Genomic DNA, 23,631 nt, shown 5'->3' with positions numbered 1-23,631 from the left:
TCCTTAATGGAAAAGTAAATTTCTGACATCCATCAGAGCATGTTTCTTCACCTGAGTTCCTACTGTGATGTTGGGTATAGAAGAGATGCCTGCACTGGACTTTGGCTTCTTGTTCTTGGCTCTGGCCTTTTCAAGCATCTTTTTCCGCTGACTAAAAGGCACAACACCCCTAGAGGCAAAAAGAAATTCAGAATTTATTGGTTTGTGTAATCATCAAATCTTGAAGGCTGCAATTTTAATTAAATATATATGCGCTGTGAGTTTCAGAGTGAAGTGTGCCACAATGTTCTCTCTTTCTTTCTTTTTTTAACGCCATGCCAGCTTCTATGGCTATATTCATGGTGAGAGAGGTTTAGTTAAACATAAATAAATAAAAAAAATAAAGATGTTTCAGATTCATTTTGTGACACTGTGTAAATTTACACACAAGCAGCTCATCCAACGTTGTTAAATATGACTACTTTAACAATGTCTTTAATACCTTTCTGGACCTTGACCGTAATAGCGTTCCTTTCTATGGGGGGGATTTAAAAAAAACTCTTGGATTTCATCAAAAATATCTTAATTTGTGTTCTGAAGATGAACGAAGGTCTTACAGGTTTGGAAGACATAAGGGCGAGTAATTAATGACAGAAATTTTATTTTTGTGTGAACTTAGCCTTTAACTTTAATAACAGCAGAGTTCTAACTCAAACTAATATATAAGAATATTTAAATTTAACCTATTAAATTAGGCTGTTTAAAATAAAATAAAATAACATAAAACATAAAATAAAATAAAATAATATATTATATTATATAATACATAAAATATCCGGCCCCCAGATCGAATCCACATCGAATCTGGCCCCCTTTATAAAACATTTGGACATCCCTGCAGTAAACTCACCACCAGTAAAGGCTGCTCTCCAGCTGAGCACAGGTATACAGGGCACAGCAGTGCAGAGAGACAATGCGCTCTCCCTGCAGCTCTGGGAACGTTTGTGCTCCATGTTCTAGTTTAGCAGCAACAGTGCTCAGAGTTTCATCCACCCATGTCGCCACCTACACAATACAGATTGGTTAATAGATATTTGAGGTCTGAGGACATTTTTGGTCAGAGACTGTGCATCACTGATTTTTGCAACTGGCTCTTGCACAATCTTAGGTTACACTTTATTGTTCTTGTTACAATTATACATTTTAGTACTGAGTAATATTAATTACTTACTATAGGGTTAGTTGCATGTAATTATGCGTAATTTATAGTTAATACAAATGAAACTACAGTGTTTGTCAAAATAAAGTGTTACCCAATCTTATTGTACCTGCCAGCTCTTATCATGATTTTCTTATTGGAAAGATTTTCAAATGGAACTTTATTGTTAAGTGACACCACAACGTCTTCTTACCTTGTTACTCTCAGTGGCCACAGTGGCTCGAATACTGTTGGCAGACAGGTGGGTGATCTTTTCATTGGTCAAGCCAAGGAAAGGGACACGGGGGTGATGTATAGAAGGATTCTGTGAAAGCACAAAAGACTTATGAGATTTATCAAATTCAGTAATGACAGAAATTCCTTGTCAAGTCACCCTTATCTATATAGCGCTTTATACAATACAGACTGTGTCAAATCATCTTTACAGTAAAAACAGAAAAGTAATTATCAATGATGCAAACAGGATTCTGCTGTAAAGCAGCTCTAAAAAGACAATAGCATCATAGTTCATCTCAATTCAGTTTGATATGCATTGCAAATCTTACTTGTGCATTTCTGTAAGGTTCAGGCTCATTCCACTTCCACTGGTAGAGTTCTCCTTTGGTACTGACGGCAATCAGTTCCGAGTACAAAGCCCCAATGCTGACAAACTTTGTTACATAGTCCTAAAGAATCACACAACCAAGGATATACAACTCAGCAACTACACATATAAAATATGATTTATTAACTAAATTGGAAACTAATCACCTAAAGTGTTATTCAAACCGGCTGGCCATTAAATTGAAAGGTCAAATAAGGATGTGCAAGATAATAAAATTAGAATTTAACAAAATCTAGTTTAAAACGCTCATGCCAAAGTCTTAGAAAATGTAATCTTATATTAGTTTCTGAAAAATGCTTATGCAACTAAAAAGTTGTGACTGACTCCAAAAATCATGGTTATTATTGATAACCAAATATAAAACTAAAACAACATGTGTTTCTTGAAATAAAATAAATTACAACAACTTAAACATTTTATTTTAGCTGGTTGCCAAGGCAACATTTCTCATTTTCATTTAGTTTAACTTGAAGTACTACAATAACTAAAACTGAAATCATAAAAACTACATAGAAGAACATAAAACAAAATGACAAAATTTAAAATTAAAAAAAAAAATTCAAGTTAAAATAATTTAATGCAAACATTAATAAGTTATGCAATTTGACGTGAAACTGAACTAATCTTGTAAATTTCATAAAAGGTCAAATACGATATTTAAAAAACTAACATCAAGTAATGTTAGTTAGCGTCAAGTATTAAGAAACTAAATAGGTTTTATAGCTGCCACATTACAACAAAATGGAGGTTGCTAATACCACAGCGACTGACTCGAACTGGATGACCAGTTTTTCAAATAACAATACTTTATACATTTATAATACATTTTGATGCATTTAAGCTCCACAAACAAAACAAAAAAGAAAGGAAGAAAATTAATGCAGAAATTGAAAACTTTAATCACTGAACCAAAACAATTGAAAGGAATAATTTACCCCAAAATTAAAATTCTCTCATCACTTACTCAGCCTTGTATTGTCTTAAACCTTTATGCATTGCTTTTTTCTGCAGAACACAAAAAAGTTTCAGTTTCCATTGACTTTCATTGTACTTTTGTCCAAATAATGGAAGTCAGTAGGACCCGAAACTGTTCGGTTCCCAGCATTCTTCTATAGATTTTTATTCTATAGAAGAAAGTCTGAACCTACACAAGGTTGAATTAATTTTCATTTTTGGTGAAATTTTCCTTTAAATACATCACAACTTAAAATGCACCAAAGTAATCTTAAACCTGGCATTCTAGGACAGTGAAGGCTTAAAGGCCCACCTTATCAGGCCACCACTGGAGCTCTTCCCCCAGAGTGACAGGGCTCTGCAGCGGCACACTCTTCTTGTCAAGGCTTGGTTCTCCCTCGCGGCTGGTGGAGCCACGCTCCGCATCGAAGGAGGCTCCATCCAGCCACCTCCTCTCGCGCAGCCTCAGGACCGACTCGCGCTCACGGAGCAGTTCCGAGTCTCGCTCTAGGGGGAGAAGGAGAACTGGTATGCAATAGGGTCACACCAGTGGGATAACAGTAAGCCACTCTCTGGGAAAGACCCTCGGAATAGTGAGATTTCATACAAATTAGATAGTACTATAATATGTAATAAAAATTTATTTGCTGTACTTCTGTGACACCAACCACCAGAAACAACTGACAACTGTGCCGTAAATGACACCGCTGGTGAAAAGGATCCATGACCATTTAGGTGATGGACCCCATTTTAAAAATGATTGGGCTACATATAGACGCTATACAGACTGATAACTGGCTTTGTCAGCTGCTGGGTCGCATTAGCAGCGGAAAGATCTTGCTGACAGGGGTGTCCAGCATTTGCTGACATGTATGGGTATAATCTGCAGGGTCTTAAAGGTAACTGTCTGCACTGCAGGGCCTTTCGCAGAGGGCTCATTAAGGGAAACGACGACTATGACCATGCAGGACAATTGGACACTCTCTCAAAGCACAGACACTCACACACAACACAAACATGCAGCAAGGCATCTTGAAGTATTTGATAGCCACGGATGCTGTTTTTTTTTCTCTATAATTCGGTCGGTGTTATTTGCACACAGGACTGGGTGATCTGGCCAAAAAAATTCATATCAGTCGATATCGATAATTATCATGATAAATGTCAAATCTTTATTTCTTTCAAGTTTAAAGGCAGATTTTTGCTCCCAAGTAAAAGCTGTAGAAATATGTTAATTGTGGTTTAAAACTACTCTTTATTGTCAGAACATAACTTCATGTTTTTGAATTCTTTACTTTTCTAGTCATTTTTCTTTAATAAAATAAATATCTTTTTAGAAAAATGAATCTTTTAGGTTTCTGCATGTGTTAACAGGTGATATCGTTTCAAATATGAAACCGGTTTGTGTTGTCTGTCTTTGATGACATGCATCTTCAGCACAGTTTGCAATGCAGGCTGCAATGTTAACATAATATTATAGATTTTGTCTCTTAGAAATGCACATTTGAGAGTAACTTTAGTAGTAGGTTGAGTTAGGATGCAAATATGAATTTTTGTTCATTATTAAAAATTAGGTTGTTACAATTTTTTACAAATGTGACCATTTTTGTTAAAGTAAAATTACAATTTTCTGACTGATTGAGTTTATTAAAATTAACCACTGGTCATCCATAGCAGCATGCATTCAGATCATGATAACCATAGGCAAAACCTGTCAAACCTGATATGGTTTCTATGGTATCAGTATGAAAAACTTTAGCCTAAATACATTTAGTATTAATGAACGAATGCAATAGCTGTAATTATATTCCATTACACCTTTAATACATTTAATAAATGTCTACATAATATAATAAAATTCAATATGTATATCCCACATTTCTGCAACAATGCCATGGTGCAGATAGTGTTACCACAGTAAATACATGGTAAATGATGCTGATTTGGGATTGAAAAGCCTTCTGACTGTATCGTTGCGCAGTGTTTGTCAGCGCTGTATCATCAGGCTTAAAACTAGTTTAAATCACCAAGACATCTGTGTTCTTCACTGAATTCAAACTGTTTAGTGCTCGCGCACTGAGACCAATCAGAGAGTAAACGCATTTGCTCTAGTAAGCACTGCCATTTGAACGGCGAAATGGTCCGTGTGGCACGGTTCAAATGAGTAGCGCTGTTTCGTTCTGCTTTTAGTGCATAAACATTATATCGAACATTTACCAAACTCTTGATATCGGTTTTATCGAGGAAAATTATATTATGTTAATTATCGTTATTGTTTTATCACCCAGCCCTATTTGCACGATTCAAGTAATGCTAAAATACAGAGTGGGACATAACCTAAATTTATTAAGTTATGAACTTAAGATGAGTAATTTACAGTTGCATAGAAACATTGCAACTTGATGCATCACAACAGATTTCAGCTGATGCCAATCAGAATTTAGAGTGTGCAATATCAGTTTTCTATAATGATTTCTACTATTTGAACTCAAGTGTCTCATATGAAGTTTTTGCTTTGATTTTTTGTTCAACCCAACAAAGTTAGCACCGTCCTCATGTTTCACATCTGCATGAATGTGTTGCGAGTAGTGAATTTATATATTAAAACTACAGCGTTAACAAAGAACAAAGTGGTTGTGGCACAAGCATCTTGCTGAATGGCGTCATAGCACTAAGTGTATGCAAGCATGACTGTGTTTTGGCCTTTACCTCGTGAGGAGCCGAGACGAGACAAGGAAGAGCGTCGGAAAGAGGGGTAGCCAAAGTAGCTGATGTCCTCAGAGAACATGGCGTCTGCATCAATGATCACGCTGGGGTGAGCGGAGTGAATATCCGCGTCTAGAAGGGACATCAAGTCTTCTGTAGAAGTATGAAAGGTATTGGTCATAAAAGTTTGTTAAAGGTGAAAATGACAGTCTTAACTGTGACTCATTTACTGTGTCCGTTTACCTCCAGGTAAGTAAGACTCGCTGGCCGTGTCGTCTCCATCATCTCCATCCTCATCATCTCTGCTCAGCAGGTTGTTTACAGCCAAGTTCACATCAAGGTTTGTGCGCTGCAGCTCTCGAATGATGACACTTCTGGACTTTCCCTGAAGAACCACCTGGGCCTGGTTGGAGAAGCAGAGCCAAACGATTATGAAATTTCACAGCAGGTCTGGCTCACATAATCCCCATGTCTGTCTTGTCTGTCTGTCCCCTAGTGTAAAGGTCTGAAATAAATACTTTATTTTAAATAAATAAGTAAAATAATAATAATTAGTTGCAGCCTGGGTACACACCACAAGATAAACGGGCTGATTTTGGGCCAATTTCTCCCCTTCCGACAATCCTAGGTAATGTCCCAATTATCTTGATGGTTCTACAGATTATTTTATCAGATTTTCCTGTGGTGTGAGGTGCGTTAAGAGTGAATGAATCTTCTGGGAAGAACGTCGGAGCCGCCTCGATCACGAATCAAAAATCCGGATGTGTGGGGAGAACCCCAAAGACAAACAAGCTTGGTCGATTTGTGGCAACAGCACGAGTGTTTACACAACGTGTCCTTTAACACACACCAAAAACATTCCAAGCACTATAACCGTAATTTCTTCCTGTCTATCATCCACCATGTTCATTCTGAAGTCTCAAAAGATTTTGCGAGATTTCCCATGTTTACAGTCGGGATTCTGGCTGAAAATCTGTGTGTGGTGTGCTCTCTTTGACACATCATGGCACACCACACGCACCATAGGAGCGAAACGATTAAATTAAGGATTTTTTTTTGTGGCCTCTCACATTTTAAAAATCTTTTAGTGTGTACACAACATGAGTTATTTTACTAAATGGTCACAAAATTATTTCTGCTTTTTAAACCATGTCTAATGTTTCTCAGTTGAAAATGAAAGGCCGTTGAGTAAAAAAAAAAATGAAAATTTTAATTTATGCACACATTACATTTAAGTTACTAAACAGACTCGTGGTAAGCACATCCAGCTTAAACAGTAAAAGTCAGGAATGTGGAACAGGCCCCCTGAAGCAAGATTTTACCTGAGAGATGAGCTCCTCTGGGATGACAGAGGCTGGAATTACAGGCTGTGGCTGACTGCCCAGCAAGCCGGAGCCTCTATCTCTGCCAGTGCGGATCACGCGGGTCTGTCTGCGTGAATCTCGGGCTGCTGTGGAGGAGCGGCCTGAAGATCCTCCTCCTCCAGCACCTCCTCCAGCACCCCCTCCGCTCCCACTGCCGCCTCCTGAGCCTCCGCCGCTACTGCCCCCGCCTCCACTGCCCCCGCCATTTACTCCTGAACTCCAGCGGCTCCTGTCAGGGACACCAACAATCAGGATCAGAATACAGCCAACAAGATTCTCTGTGTGTGAGATACTGAACTCCAACAGACCATGTTTAGGGACTAGTTTTACATTCCTTGTCTCATGAATATGAGAGCATTAGGACTGATGTTTTTAGTGTCTCTGATTAAAACAATGTTATAAAAAAAAGTGTTACAGTGGTCAAGTTTAATCCTCATTTGCATTGGGACTCAAACGTTAATTTTTCATCCATATTTAAATATATAAACAATATTATATATAACAATAATAAGAATAATAAAAATTATATAATATAAAAAATTGTTTAACACTATGCATTTTATATTAGTTCATAAATAAAAATGATTAAATATTTTTACTTGCACATTTTAAATTAAATGTTTTCAATCTACTTTGTAACAATGACTACTAAAAAAAAGCAAACGTTTGCTCTGTTTTTCATTACAAACAAAAAAAATATTTTTATATTTTATAAAAATTGTATTATATTTTATAAAAATATTTTATAAAATATATTTAAGTTGGTTCAAAATATCAGGTTATAATTTGAGCTATATTGTCCAGCTCTACTAGCACACAGTTTAATTTTTCCTTAGTAATTTAGAGCATCACACACAAACAAATATTTCAAGAAATGGGCTTGTAGTGTGAATATTTTCAGGAGGGACTTTTACAGCATGCAAACAAAACGCAGCAAAATCATCTTTAAACAGATTTCAAAGGCACCACTGCATGTGTGGTTGCCAACTTTACCTGATGGCTGCATTTCTGATAGCCCTGCCACAACTTACCCAAGGGTGTTGCCTGCCAGTCTGCCCAGTGTGTCAGAACCAGACAGGAACCAGGGCGGATCACTAGTCCTGCCTGGCCTGGAGCTCCTTCCTGCCCCTGAGACACTGCTCAACTTTGAACTGGAAACAAAAGATGGGAGATCAGTTACAAACCTATAGTCCCACATGTGGGACCATAACAGAGCCTGGAGACCCCAGGCCTATGAGCCAATCAGCCCTTTTGTACTGTGGGGCGACTAACATGGCAACACCCTTGGGAATCAGAACTGACTGCAGCTCATTCCTCAGGCAAGAGCTGTAGGAAAGGCTGGCAGGGAACTGCTAAAGATTTCCCCTAAATCATGTGCCATCATGCCCGTTAAATATTTTGGTCATATACAAACACTCTGGATTGCTTGCGCTTCACAAAAGAGGATTTGCACTGGGGCGACACAGCTTCAATCACAAAAACAACACGAAGAGAAACGCTAGCCCACCTGCTTAGTTCAAGCAAAGCACCACAAACAAACTGGCCACAATGTTCCTAACAAGCTGTTTTGCCGTTTAGTTTAGTTTTTTTTGTTTTTTTGTTTGTTGTAAAGTTCTAAGAGTTAAAATATATTTTCATAGAAGATCTCTTAAATTAAAAAAAATCATGGCATGAGCTCTTTTAAGTCTGTACCAGCAAATAATAAATCATTTATAAGCTAGCATTGTAACAAACATGTGTATTTGGTTTTCTATATTTCGGTAATAAAACAACGTTGCTGAAAAAACAAGACAACAAAAGGTGGCCAAACCTCTATAAAAATGATCTGAAGCACCTGAAGCCTGTAGATTCAGATTTACTGAGTTGAACCACTTCACAAAATTCACTCCCTGTTAGGGCTGGGCAATTTTTCTGAAGCTAATTATTTGCCTTTTTTTATTATTATTTTTAAATCGAGAAAACGTGATTTTGAATACAACTGCTCTCATGTGACGCTCTATGAACGTAGAACACATCACTAGTCTTAAGCGGCTGCTCACTCAGAAATGCATTATTGTGTTGAAAAAATGAGATGTGTACAATGGAATGGGAAAAGAGCAAAGTTATTAAATGCAAGTTTAACTTTTTTTATTAACTTGACCGCCGCACTTTTAGAATGCCGTTTCATGGGTGAGACGGAGCAAAAATGTGAGACACAAGTGCAACCGTAAAACTCGTCCACAAAACATAAAAACAACAGGAAAAATAGTGAAATGAAAATGCAAAAACCTATGAAGAACTACTACTGTATGTTTGATATTTCATGTTTGCCTGATGGTGATAGTCTAAAGGCTGCTGTTATTTTCTGTTTTAACAAAGCATTTGCTGTTAATAATAGCTTATTACTGTTGTTATTTATTGCCATTTCTTTTTGGAAATATTTAGCATTTTTCTCTTTTTATATTATTTCTGAGTATATAGGATATGTTTAAGATAAGTTCATACAACATTTGCCTTCATATTATTTCATGCATATTTTCTGCAAAGATACTTAAATAAATCATTTGTTTTAGATTTACACCATGTTGATCATTTCATGTGTGGTGCACTTGAAATGCAACTTTTTTTTTTAAACCAGATTTAATTTTTTTGCATTATCGCCCAGCCCTACTCCCTATCATCAATAAGAATATAATACAAAAGCATTTTCTCCATGTAACTACAGAAGGCTACATGTCTGGGATAATAACTGCATCATATATAGTTTACATTTAAGTGCATTCATGCAACACTAACACAATAATAAAAATAAACTGGTCTTCACACCAAAGCCCACAACACAACCTTTAATCTAAACATATGAGGTGGGTTGAAAGGTTAGCATACTTAAAACAGAATTAAGACAAACTAAATAGGTCAAAATAAATCCAGAGCAATCGAAGGAAGGAACAGATCTAATCTAGAGTTTTTTTGCATGCCAGCTTAAACATGCATTTTCCATGTGTCTAACTGGTATTCATTTCTCACCCATCATTGCCATCGGGCTTGCCAAGCTCCAGGCGGTCGGGCTGGACGGCAAAGCTTATCCTGCAGATACGTCCATCCTGAAACAAGAGTATATTATTTTCCACATTGCTCTGTGTTGATCAGACAACAAACAGTCATTATTTATTCAACCTCATTTCTAATTTTTCTTCAGTTGAACAAAGCAAAAAAAGCAGTGAAGTATATAGGACAATATAACAGAGCTTGACAAACATGGTCACTGTGAACTCAAGTTTAATGGGAAAAAAAGGAGCAAAAGCCAGCATACTGGTTTGGATCAAGAGTACAGGCAAGTGGCATAATATTCATATTTAGAGTAAATTGTTCCTTCAAAATAAGGAAAAAACCTAAAGCAATGGGTGATATAAAATAACAGTGCTGCATAATAAATGTTACCTCAAGGAGAAATCCAGCATGATTTGGTCCAACCACACACTGCTTAAGTTTGGCCTGCTCCAATGGAATAAGGTGTGGATGACTGCCGTGTGGACAGAGAAATGTTAGCCAAGTGTTTTTACAAAACTCAATACTTTCATTAATGTGGAAAGAATTCTAAAACCACTGGGCTTAATGTAAATACTTGTCAAAACATACCTGTTACAGTTGTATTTGTTGAGCTTTTCCGACACTTCACGGAGCCTGTAAGAAACAAAGGCATGTGATTAAAGACAGTCTTTTGGGATTATGAACAAACTCAATGGCACAGTAAAAGCCTAAAATAATAATGTTTCACCCAAATGAGAAACAGCCAAAACGTCTGAACTGAAACTGGCCAAAACCTTCGGAGGATGACTATTATGGTTGAATATAAAACCATAAGAGACAGAAGGAAAACTGAGGAACAGATTATGGCTCACGGTCAGAGGAATTAAGTGGCTTTGTAGGTCATTTTACCCTTCACTTTACAATGCAAATGATATCAAAAAAGGGAAACCAGTATTCTGCACTGATCCCTGTCTCGTTTAAACAGTAGTTTAACAAACATATGCATAATAAATTTGGAAAAAGCTATTTTAGCTAAAACAATCATTCACTGAATCAGAATACTAGATGTTCAAATAAAATGGGAGGCCTAGATTATGTTCATAAACAAATTACTCCCAAGTCATAACTTGTCTCATTTGTAATAAAAGTGTAATGTTTTCATTCAATATAATGATTTTAGAATTGATCAGCAAATTAAACAAATTATTTGCTAAATCCATTATCGATTCAAAACACTGTTTTATGACTCCTTAAAATGCTTCCTTAGAGCTCAACAAGATTTAAAAGAGCATATTTGTGCAAAAATACGCAACCAATACATCCGCTATGAATAATCATGCCTTAAATAAAAAAAACAAAAACAAAAAAACAATCTGAAGTATATGAAGATACAATAAACATAAAACTTAGGCAATAATAAAATAAGACAATAAGTGGTTTGGGCCACATTAGTAAAAGGGAAAACAGTAAATGAACGAAGGCTCCACTGGAAATCATCTCTCTATCAAAAAAACAATTTCATTAATCCCTCCATGCCGCAAGATAATAGCCCTTAAAACCAATGACTCTGTATGAAAAAGATGTTTAGGCCCACTCCAAGCAATCAGACATAAAAACAAATGCATACAATATGGTATAAGTGCACCGCGGACAGATAACACACTTGGACGGCCGCATGTTGTGCTGCAGCTTTCATATAATGAGTAAATGCAGACGCACAGCAGACAGTGACATATGAAGAAAGAGGAGATTTGCAGCCCGGTCCAAATTGGCTGAGGAAAACAGATTTTTCTCAGATATTGGCCAACTTTAGCCCTTCAAGCTCTTCTTGGACAAAAAGTGCGTCATAAACTAGCTGTAAAACTATAATGCTACATACCAAAAACCTAGTCAGTCCCTCCAGAAAAAAAAACTTTTTTTATTTATGAACTAATATAAAATGTATAGTGTTAAACAACAATTTTTATATTATATAATTTTTATTATTCTTATTATTGTTATATATAATATTGTTTATATATTTAAATATGGATGAAAAATTAACATTTGAGTCCCAATGCAAATGAGGATTAAACTTGACCACTGTAACACTTTTTTTTTTTAACATTGTTTTAATCTGAGACACTAAAAACATCAGTCCTAATGCTCTCATATTCATGAGACAAGGAATGTAAAACTATTTTTTTGTGATTGTTGCGGGCAAAAATCCTTGATTTTGTGGCACGTTTTCTTAAAAAATGCGATGAAATATGCAGGACATTTTTGCAATTTTATGCGATGAAATTGCGGGAACTTGCAAAAACTGCGGTTTGATGAAAAAGAGAAAAAAAAGGTGATTCCCCCAACACCCTGTTCTCACTAGGCTACTACCTTAATGTAAAGATTCATTTCTTATTACTTCTTATGATAAGCAAGCATACTAAATCACAGAATATTTAAGTTCTCATTCTGTTTTATTTCAGACCTTAACACATGGCTCAAACTTACAAAACATTGAGTCAAACAAGTTCTGTAGCTTTACAAAAGGAATATTCAACAACTTCTGTAAAAATGAATAAAATATAAAAAAATAAAATGTGTGCTTTCTGTTTTACAGAGGTAGCTATACAAAACAGACATCTTCTGTTAAATTAAGTGCTTCCAATGCACAAGGTGCAATCTCTTACTGCAACGTAAATTATTTTACATACTACTATAAAAGATAAAATATATTTGCCCCCACTGTCATGTAAAACACCGGGAAACTGCTTCGCGCTGTCTTTTGCACTTATTTTTGTTGGCAAATGAGAATGATTTGCATGCTTCGTCATGGTTTCACCGCAGGGTTTGCAGATGATGTTCACGTCTCGTAATTACGTCACTTCATAAGGTTCCCATGGCAATGGGAAAATAATGGCGCTTTACTTGTGTGAAGTAAACCAGTGCTTCCCACACAGACTTTACTTGGGCGGGCCGCCCACGTATAATAACGGCCGCCCAAGTATATTTGGAGACACATTTTTGCTTTTATTATTTTTATCCTCTTATACTTTTAATCCGCACAAGATAATGAAACCATCTGCGATCGATAAACTAGTCATTTCATACCTGCTCGTTACGTGTGCGTCAGAACTGTTTACTCCCGCTGACATTCCAACAGGCGCTGCATTTTGCAAAGTCACAAGGTGGTGCTGTTGCGCGTTCTACAACCTCACGCAACAGCACTTCAGACTGCATCAAAGTGATTATCAATCAATGAAAAGCGCAGATTTATGCCAAGCGATTGCTAATGAACTCAAGCTGATGAATTATTACAAAGTCTACTTCATGGCCTTTGTATAAAATGTTTTAGATGATTGTAAGAATCTGAAGGATCAGCCTGCAATAGTACAGACATTTCAAAATAAGAGTCCCTGTGTATGTCGGGCTTGTTTATAATTAAAAGTCTTTCTTTTGGGCATTTTTGGTATTTTGGTTACACAAATTGTATTTAATTTGATTTCCATTTAATTCATAGTAAATTATTGTAGTCCCTCCCACAGGAAGAAAAGACTAAGAACATTATTTGACACATATTATTAATTTGATAAATTTTACTAGTAAAATCTGTGTCCCATTCACTGAGAGAGACACTATATGACAGCAAGGAGAACATAGGAAAATGTGAACCATTTAAATGCTGTAATTTTGCATAATTTACAATGCATAATAATGCATAATATTAGTATGTAATTAAATGTAATATGCTATGTAATTAAAATTAATTTCAATTAATAAAAAATACTGTTAAAAATCACACATTATTTGTTTGTCACATGTAGTAGACCATTTTTGTGCCGTGGGTAAGAGGAGGATTTTTCGCCCGGCTACCACCGCAAGTATATTTCAAACCTGCGGGAAGCACTGTAAACGCAACATTTTTCAAATTTCTGCTAAGACATATGTGACTTTTTTGCAATGAAAATACAGGGATTATGAAATCATGCTAGCCCCGCATATTTTGCTTGCTGAAATCGGCAATTTATGCGGCGAAAGCACGGTGTATTTGACAAAAATGCGACCCCCGCAAAAATAGCATCATTGGTTCACGCAACTTTTTTTTTTTAAATGACCTGCGTTAAACAACCGTCACACCCAACTTGAAGAAAAAAAATGGCTGTATCGTGGTCAGTAGATGAGGTGCACACTCGTGGATCTACGGCAGTCGAGGCGGAGCAACTATACGATCAGTCTGTAATCCCAACCACTTTGAAGCTGTTCGTTTGTTTATGAAGTTTTTACGCCATGTTAGCATCATGGCTATTTACCCAGCAAAAAAAGGTCAGGATTATCCATAAAATTTACATTAGATAAAACATTTCAACTTAAAATAAAGATAGAAAATTTAAAATACATTCAGGTGGTACCACTTTGAAGTGGTACTAAACTGCAGTAAAAAAAGCAAACCAAAAGTAAAGCAAACCGAGCCATGCCGAGTTGTACCACACAGTGGAAAAGTGACATTTGTGTGTAGAGTACCATATATATGACAGAGGTATATGTAGCACATTCCAAATCCCTTATAAGGTTTCATTTCAGTTAAGACGCTGCCTTAGTAGGCAGTAGATAGCAAGGCAGCTCACTAGGTTTTGGAACAGAGCCAATGTCTTGCTTGGCATACTCAGCACATTGGTACAGCAACATGCCTACAGCATCATCTAAACAATAAGTAATGGAGGCACTTTCACATCCACTGAACTCAAACACACATGTTTTTAAAACGATGAAAAAAAGCTTAATATAGTTGTTTTCCAAATGCATAGTCAAATTACTACATGCAACCATCTAAACTTCTCATTTCAATACAATCAATGCAAACCACTGAGCAGATCCTCTTTGTAAATGACCTCTAAAAGATCGATTAAATATGAAAACAAGAGAGTCCTGAATGCATTTAACAGCTCATCTTAAAAAAACAAACACAAAAAAACAAGTATTTCAGAAAGAAGCCAAAAACAATCTCTTTCCACAACACCATAATGCATGGTACATCATATTATGCTGTAAGCGAAATACTCATGTTTTACATATGATATTGCCAAAGCAACAAAACATATGCATACACAGCCTCTGCCTTGCAAGATTTTCAATGCATGCACTTTCAGATACAGACTAAAAAGCCCATCATCAGACTAATACACATACTGCACACAGAATATCCTTGCGCAGCAGCTACAGAGATCATGCTGAATCTAGCTTGAAGAGGACACGTGTGCAGAAAGGTCCCTCGTTTCCTGTCAGTGCTGTGCAGCAGAAAAGCCTTCAAGTCACGGCTCATTATTGCAGGACATGTCAGTGAAGAATGAAGGATGAAAGTCTCCTCATACAAGCTGAAACGTTAATGACTAGTTCAAGTATACATCCGGTCTTGGGATCACAGATAGTAAAAAACACCACAGTCTAACACACAGCGACGAGAAAAGTGAGATGATATGTAGTAGAGTGCTACGTTTACTAATAAAATGACTCAAAATTGCATTTAGTCTTGGTGCAATGCACGTTTTCCCTTTGTTGGAAAAGACTTCCATTTGTTGCATTAAGTGACTAGCAAAGTCAGCATGAAACAGGGTCCATCTATCTAAATGTGACATATTTCCATGTACCAACAAAACAAAAAAGGCTTATGATTCTTTAATATCATGACTATCAATAACCTAAAAGACACCTTTTACCTTATCTATCCATCCATCCATCCATCTAAAATGGCTCCCGAAAATATTATTAGTACAGTCAATTACTCAAAAAAGCCACTCACCCTCAAATGAGTAATGCATAGTATTTTAATATTAAACATTATACACAGCCCAAAACAAAGATGAAAATAATTGTGTAACTATTTAGAAAATCAAGACGTAAGTATTGTCATTTTACCATTAAAAAAAAAAAAAAAAAAAAAAAAAAAATTAATATACTCATGAAATATTTATTCTAGGGATGCACCGATAGGATTTTTTGGGGCCAATACCAATTTAAACAAACAATTATTGGCCGATACAGATATTTGTCACTTCCTCTCTTATGTGAAATTTTGTCATCAAAATAGACAGTATTTTGATAATGTTTTAAATAAGCAAAGTTCAAAAACACCTGCATTAAAATATACTAGCAGGATTATTGCTGCATCAAATAATTTTTAATGAACATGGATTGGATCCATTTAACATTCAGCAGGCCTACATAAAGACAACAGAACAAAGATACATATGAAATAAACAGTGCTTTTTAGGTAGGTTTAATAGTTTTCAGGTACAGAAATAAAGTAAACAAATGTAAAATAGCACTGCATATTCTTCACTGTATAAATTATGTTTTATATGCATATTAATTCTTTATTGTAACAGACTTTATTGTGATTAATCTTCTAATTTGTTTTTGTATACATTAACATTTTTGTAAGTTTAAATATGTATGAGATCTGCACCATCTCCTTCAATAAGGTGAGACTCTTATTTTGACGGGTGTTCTAGTCTACGGACTGACAAGGAGAGCACGCAGTTCTTCAGTTATTTCGCAGATTTAAAGTTTGTCAGTTTATTAAGCATTCCCCAAAAAGGTATAAGATCTGTATTTGCTGTATGTTGATGATAATGCAATGGAGAGAGAGTTTAATGCGCACTTCTTGTGCTCTGTAATGTTTAGCTTTTGTGGTGATTTGTTTGGAGTGAAAACGGATGCAATAAACTTTATAAAACATCAGTAAATATTATTCATCATTCAGATGGGGTCCGCTACACTTATGAAAGTTACAAAAGTTATTTAGTCAAGAATAGTGGGCGATCTTTTGTTATTTGATTAACTTTAAAGCAAAGACAGCAGCGATAGGATTACGCAACAGTCATTATACAGCTCAGCGCCTTCACGCAGTTAATTAATAAACCATCAGTTTGTTACATCTGCCTTTTTCCTGCTACAGCCGATACATCGGTGCATCCCTAATATATGTATAAAAAAATTCAGTATATAATTAGTACACTCAATTACTCAAAAGGCCACTCATCCTAAAATGAGTAATGCATATGATTTTAATATTAAACATTATATACAGCCCAAAAAAAGATGAAAATAATTGTGTAACCATTTAGGAAATTAAGAAGTATTGTCATTTTACTATAAAAAAAAAAACAAAAAAACAATATACTTATGAAATATAAAAATATTTATTTTACAGTGCAGTTGTTTTACAGTACCAATATATTACTATTAATATACGGTCAGAATATACTATTAATATTACTGTCTTAGTGATTATATTGTCATGTTGCTATAAAAATTATTAAATAAAATGAATGCACACACACACACACACACACACACACACACACACGTGTGTGAAGTTTCATGTTTTTTTATAATATAGTGCAAAAAAGCTAAATTATTAGAATTAGAACGTCGTAATAATTTATCTATTTTACCCTTTCTTTGATGATACGCCTGATACAAGACTGCTCTCACACCAATTGACCCTTCGCCGGGAGTTTGATTGACAAGCAATCTAACCAATCAGAATGCTGAATCCGCCAATTTGTCCAACAAAGCAGTCAGGAGTTAGAAGATTAACCTTGGTCGACTTGAACTTGAAAAATGGTGTGTATTTACATCTTTCCGCATTTGAGAAAGAATTCCTTCTGATGTTCATTCATGTTTATTTGATGCTATAAATGAACTAGTAGGAAGAGATGATCGGTTCACGAGCCGCTTGATCTGAGGCGCTACAGTGATCTGACACGACACATTAAAGAGCCACAAATGGTTTTTATTGTTCGAATTTCTTTAAAAACTACATAATTTGAAAGCTGGGACTTTGTTCAATATCCTAAGTAACCTGCTCTGTCGTGTCTTTCGACGTGTTGTCAGTATCCTCTTTGCTCTGCAATGTATTTTTCACTCTGCGTGGCGTGACAGCGACATGGCTTGTCAGACAAAGCAATAGTAACTAAGGGGGGCGGGTCTTTGCGAAGGGTCAATTAGGCTATACATTTCCAAAACTGAAGACAAAATAAGCATTTTAAGGGATTTTTGGATGAGCTACTATACTGAAGTGGAATGCTTGTGGAAACAAGGATTGGGGAAACCCCAACACACAGCTTTAAAACATCATTAGACACCAGAAAAAAAAAGGAAAAGAGAATCCCAACACCCATTTTGTCCAAAGATGCTTTCAGTGTTACTGGCCATCAGCTGAACACATGGATGCCTCCTGCAGCTGTCATCAGCCTTAACAATCACCTCCATGACCAACTGCATGGAATAAATCTGACTAAATTTAGTTCATTTATAACAATTCAAATGTAAAAATATAATAACAGTGACGTTACAACGAATGCTTTTGGATTGAGGTTTTTGAGTCATGACAAAGAAATAAACACTGTTCAAGATCCATGAAAACAAAACACACAACTCAAAACATTGCAGTTCTTTATCTAGACCATCTTTAGCCGAAAACATCGTGTCTTCGCGTTTATAGGCAATTGTCATAACGAACCGTTCCTCTATCCAACCCTGAATATGAAACAACCCAGAAGAATACACGTCAAAAATTACATCACGGTGACTGTGATATAATTTACACCAAATTTATGAGGATAAATTAATTAAACGGATGAGCTCGCGCAGTGCTAAAGGCTAACCGGCTAACCTGAGCGAATTTTATTCACCAATTCTGTTCACATTCATTCGGCGTATCATAAAAAACTTCAGTTAAACTTAACAAATAAACAGTAAATTTGAAATAAAAGTCTTTATTTGGTGTGTAAAAGTATAAATTTATCGCAGTTCCCTCTCTTTTCACCTCCCCATCCCCCAACCCGCATTGTGTCTCCAGTCACCCGGGCCTCGTTATTTTTAGACCCAAATGTCCAACCTTGAGCGTTTGCAACAGCCCTAAAACACTCTATATATTTTATTAACACTTTTTGAAAAACTTTCACCTCATTCAGGGGTAAATACTGATTGTAAGTCGCTTCTTTCTTATAAATACCTGTCATTAAGCTGGTCTTCGGTCCCGGGTAACGGGTGAACCACGAAGTGAATGGACGTCATGGGCTCGGTCCCGGATAAATAATATTATGGGGGGGCTTTTTTTTTCTTTTCTTTACGGGTTAGGTATGAGAATGTGTTTTCTTCGCCAAAAGCAACCGAAGAGCTGAAATATACAACCTCCTCATCCACATGCCGCCATCTTAACTCTGTTTAAGCTTCTTTGGGTCTGTTGGAGAGGATGCGCATGTAACGGCGACGCTGATTGGTTGAGAGAAAGCATGTGTTGGGGAAGCGGATTGGCTGGGAGGGATAAAGGCAGGGAAGAGGGGCGTGTCATGGATTCATTTCCCATGTGTTGTCATTGTGTTGGCGTCTAGTGATCTGAGTCATTGTAGTAAATTCATGTTTATTGCAGCGTTATCTACTATGGAAGCGCGTTTCACTCACATAAAAAACAAAATCATGATTTTGTAAATCATAATTTGGTCATCAAAAGTCGAAATTATGGCATACTAAGTCATATTTACGCGATGAAATGTCGAAATTATGACGTAAAAGTCATAATTATTGCATACAACGTCGAAATTATGACTTTTTAAAGGGATGTGTGTGTGTGTGTGTGTGTGTGTGTGTAGGTTTGGTTATACTTGTGGGCCAAATGTCCTCACTTACATAGTGAAATATTATTACAACCAAAGGTGTAAAGTACTTGAGTAAATGTAATTAGTAACTGTACTTAAGTATCTTTTTGGCTACTTTGTAGTTGTATTGAATATCAAAGATATTGGCAACTTTTACTCTCTACGTGACTACATTTTTGAGCAGGTAAATGTACTTTTTACTCCACTACATTTGTGATTAATAATGCAATTACAAATTACATTTTTCATGACAGCTAACTTTTTCTGCAGCAGTTTGTTTCTGATATAAAGAAGCGATATCGCCATCTAAGTGCATTGAAGGTATTATATCTTAATAACCTAATAATGGAACACATAAGAAATGGAAGAAACAGTAAAAACAGAATTTCACTATCTGGATGGAAGAGTTAGGAAGTTTCAGGGAGGTTTTTTTGTCCGTCAGAGCGGATCTAAACAGATCTTCACGCAGAGGGATAACTGTTTATATTTGTCAGGTAGCTGTGCGTTTAAATCGTAGCCTTACAGACAAATCTTCATGGACTAACTCTGTCAGAGCTCCATCCAGGGATAACAAATGCTTACTTCCTAATTCTCCCATCTCTTTCAACCAGACAGCAAGATATAAAATGCATTAAAAGTCAGAAAATAACAAGATGAAACATAAAAGATATAAAATGCATTAAAAATGAAATTAAAAGAGTTGAAAGAATAAAAAGATAGTATGTATAAAATAAAATGCAAACAGTTCAGACATAGCACAGTGCTCAATCAGTAAATGCATAGATAAAAAGATGTGTTTTGAGTCTGGATTTGAATGTGACTACTGTTGGAGCACATCTGATCTCTTCAGGAAGCTGGTTCCAGCTGTGGCTGGCGTAACAGCTAAAAGCAGACTCTCCTTGCTTTGAGTGAACCCTTGGTATTTCTAAGTGACTTGATCCTGATGGTCTGAGTGATCTGTTTGGTTTATATTCTATGAGCATGTCTGCAATGTATTGGGGTTCTAGGCCATTGAGTGATTTATAAACAAGTAACAGTACTTTCTTAAATTCTAAATGCAACTGGAAGCCAGTGCAAGGACCTGAGGACATTTTATTGGTCCTCAGTAGTTAAAAAGGCTTATAAATGTGTGATTCAGGTATACCCGTTATGGGGACAAAATGTCCCCACAAAGATGACAAAATCCTTGTCCTTGTGGGGATATTTTTTGGTCCCCTTGAGGAAAACAACTTATAAATCACACTGATGTTTTCTGAAAATGAAATGTAAAAACGCGGTAAGTTTTCTCAGATGGGTAGGTTTAGGGTTCAGGGATGTAATATACAGTTTGTACATTATAAAAATCATGTCTATATGTCCCCATAAAACATGGAAACTCAATGTGTGTGTGTGTGTGTGTGTGTGTTTAAGTCATGCTTTGTGGTGTATAGGATTAAAGCTGTCATGCCCACCTCACTTACAAACACACACACACACACACATGTTTGTTTTTGTGAATTGTGGGGACTTTCCATAGACTTCAATGCATTTTACACTGAACAAACTGTACATTCTATCCCCCTACCCTGCCCCTACCCCTAAACCTAACCCTCACAGGAAACTGTGCAAACTTTTACTTTTTCACAAAAACTCATTCTATATGATTTATAAACCCATTTACATTGTGGGGACCGCTGGCTGGTCCCCACGATGTAGGTGAACTCAGGTTTATATTACATCATGGGGACATTTGGTCCCCACAATGTAATATAAACAAAAGCACACACACACACACACACACACACACACACACACACACACACACACACACACACACACCTGTAACCGTGCTTTGCATGAGTTCAGTGGTGTGCAAAGTGAAGAAATCATATTTACATTGAATTTACTGTGTCAAAATGTAACTCAAAAGTCAAATAAAACTGACATTCTCTTTATTTGCATTGCAAAAAATGGTAGTGTACCTTGGCATACTGATAAATCCAATAATGCTCAAAATAATAAGATGGGCTCTAAAGAGATTTTAGCTGGTAATGAAGATTGTGATACATTAAAGGTCACCTTCTTAATGTAGATGTTATGTTCTTTCTGCTATTCTGCTATTAATATCACACAGTGGTATAAGCCGTAAAGAGCAATGCCGTATATTTTTAATTGAAAAAACCGAAGTATATTTTCATTAGTGTCTTAGACTTTTGGCCCACTGTATGTGCAAAAATATTCTGCAAAGTGAGATTGAGCAGGTCAATGCATAGCTAGTAAATAAATATCTTTGAATTATTATTTTATTTAATCTTAAAGGGATAGTTCACCCCAAACTGAAAATTTTGTCATAATTTGCTTGTTCCAAACATGTATGTTCTGCTGTACACAAAGGAAGATATTTGGAAGAATGTTTGTAACCAAGCAGATCTCGCGCTCCATTGACATCCAGTATTTTTTTCCCTACTATGGTAGTCAATGTGAGGTGAGATCTGCTTGGTTACTGACATTCTATTGTATATCTTCCTTTAGTTCAGCAGAACAAAGAAATGTATACATGTTTGGAACAAGTAAATGATGACAAAATTTTCATTTTGGGGTGAACTATCCGTTTATCCCTTTAAAATATATTTTGTATATAATGCTTGCCAGGGTAAATCATGTAACGTCCAGCAGGTGTCAGCTTTTTCCTTCTAAATCACTTTCTCCTGAAGTCATGATTAGCATATTAGTATTTAGTTTTATTTCACCTCCATTACAGGACAACTGGAGAAAATGCTGTCTCATTTTACCCCCACCCTTCACATGGTCCGTATTTTATCTCTCCTTTCTTTTGAATAAAATTTTGACCAATAAAAATGAATCTTTGGCACCATTCTTAAATACAGTATAACACATGCATTTATTACACTTATGTGATGCACTTTGAATTACCATTGTGTATGAAATTAGTTATATAAATAAAATCTAAAAAAAAAAAAAAAAAAAAAAATATATATATATATATATATATATATATATATATATATATATATATATATATATATATATATATATATATATATACAAAGTGTCTTTTAAAAAGGTTTGTTTTCTGTGCAAACTCCAAAGTTCATCATTCATTATACAAGCACTGACTGATAAATACATTTTGTCAAGGAAAATTGTACATTTATTATCTGGACATATACATGGTGAATCAGTTGAGAAGAACAAATGACATCTGTGAAGAAGATCAGAAGCTCAACAGGTCGACAGCATAAAATGTTCAGGTCTCACATTTATGGGTCTTTCTTTGTTTATTCTATTATTTTATTCTGTATAATTATTTATTTTGTTCATTAACCCATAGTTAATTATTGGTAACATGAAGATAGCTGATTTCTTTTGGATAATGACATTAAATATATGTGTGAGTTTATCTTCAATCACATCAACACTCAAGGACAATCAATGTAGACATGATGTTATTTTTAACCAAAACTTTGTTTAGCGAGTTAAAGAGTGACTTTGTGTAAACACGTCATACTATACTGGGAATCATGTGGGTGCTTGAGTTTACTGCACTTTGTGCTCAGATGAGAATCTGCAAACAGGAAAAATTCAGTGGGCTAAAAATAGTGAGCAGCTTCAGTACTTGAAATGTGCTTCTCCAATCCTGATTGGTCAGTCGCTCCATCTGCGGTCTAATATTTTTAAATGACTGATCGTTGTCCAAGGAAACTGATTTTAGCTGTGCTAGTTTCATATAATCTCTCTGCTTGTTTCTCATTTCAATCCACACATCTTTATTCATGCATAATAAACTGGTTTTAAATCAAATCAATATTTAATGTCCATGTTTTTATTTATTTCATTAATAGTCACTATTTGTTTTAAAGTCAGCATGAAATAGAAGTTGCAATCCTCTTTTCTTCCCTTTTGTGATGTGTATCTTCTGGAATAAAAACACATGTAGGGCGGGGCTTGATTTTGTCCATGGGAAATTGACTGGATGGTTGTGGTTTGCTATTGGTGGATCTCATGTGAGTGACAGGTTGCCCCGCCCTCACGCCAGTAAACATGTCATCAGAGAAGAGATGTTGCTGCAAGAGGCATGGTAAGTTATTTTGATTAAAGATTACAAGGCGAGTTTCTTCCTGGGTTGGTGACATCACTAACCCGAAAATTTACATAAAC

General features: G+C 35.8%; 1 protein-coding gene across 4 annotated transcripts in view; it reads right to left on the bottom strand.

Moving 5' to 3' along the window:
- ubr5 (ubiquitin protein ligase E3 component n-recognin 5) overlaps positions 1–19,046 on the bottom strand; it is a 51,913-nt gene extending 32,867 nt beyond the window's left edge. For 3 of the 4 annotated variants that reach the window (XM_067411545.1, XM_067411562.1, XM_067411554.1), the window contains exons 1-13: positions 18,831–19,046; positions 10,445–10,489; positions 10,247–10,328; positions 9,833–9,909; positions 7,858–7,977; positions 6,785–7,055; positions 5,706–5,865; positions 5,466–5,615; positions 3,070–3,281; positions 1,744–1,863; positions 1,392–1,502; positions 890–1,044; positions 52–169 (exon numbers count right to left, since the gene is read on the bottom strand). In XM_067411545.1, the coding sequence (XP_067267646.1) occupies positions 52–169; positions 890–1,044; positions 1,392–1,502; positions 1,744–1,863; positions 3,070–3,281; positions 5,466–5,615; positions 5,706–5,865; positions 6,785–7,055; positions 7,858–7,977; positions 9,833–9,909; positions 10,247–10,328; positions 10,445–10,489; positions 18,831–18,892 (1,683 nt within the window). In that variant the 5' untranslated portion in view covers positions 18,893–19,046. The remainder of the gene's footprint in view (positions 1–51; positions 170–889; positions 1,045–1,391; positions 1,503–1,743; positions 1,864–3,069; positions 3,282–5,465; positions 5,616–5,705; positions 5,866–6,784; positions 7,056–7,857; positions 7,978–9,832; positions 9,910–10,246; positions 10,329–10,444; positions 10,490–18,830) is intronic. The other variant, XM_067411569.1, reaches the window with a different exon arrangement.
- Positions 19,047–23,631: the final 4,585 nt, after the last annotated feature.

This window comes from Chanodichthys erythropterus, chromosome 2, assembly GCF_024489055.1.
Source record: "Chanodichthys erythropterus isolate Z2021 chromosome 2, ASM2448905v1, whole genome shotgun sequence".
Taxonomy (NCBI): Eukaryota; Metazoa; Chordata; class Actinopteri; order Cypriniformes; family Xenocyprididae; genus Chanodichthys; species Chanodichthys erythropterus.
Note: the sequence above shows the minus strand (reverse complement) of the source record. Positions and strands in the feature narration are given on the sequence as shown.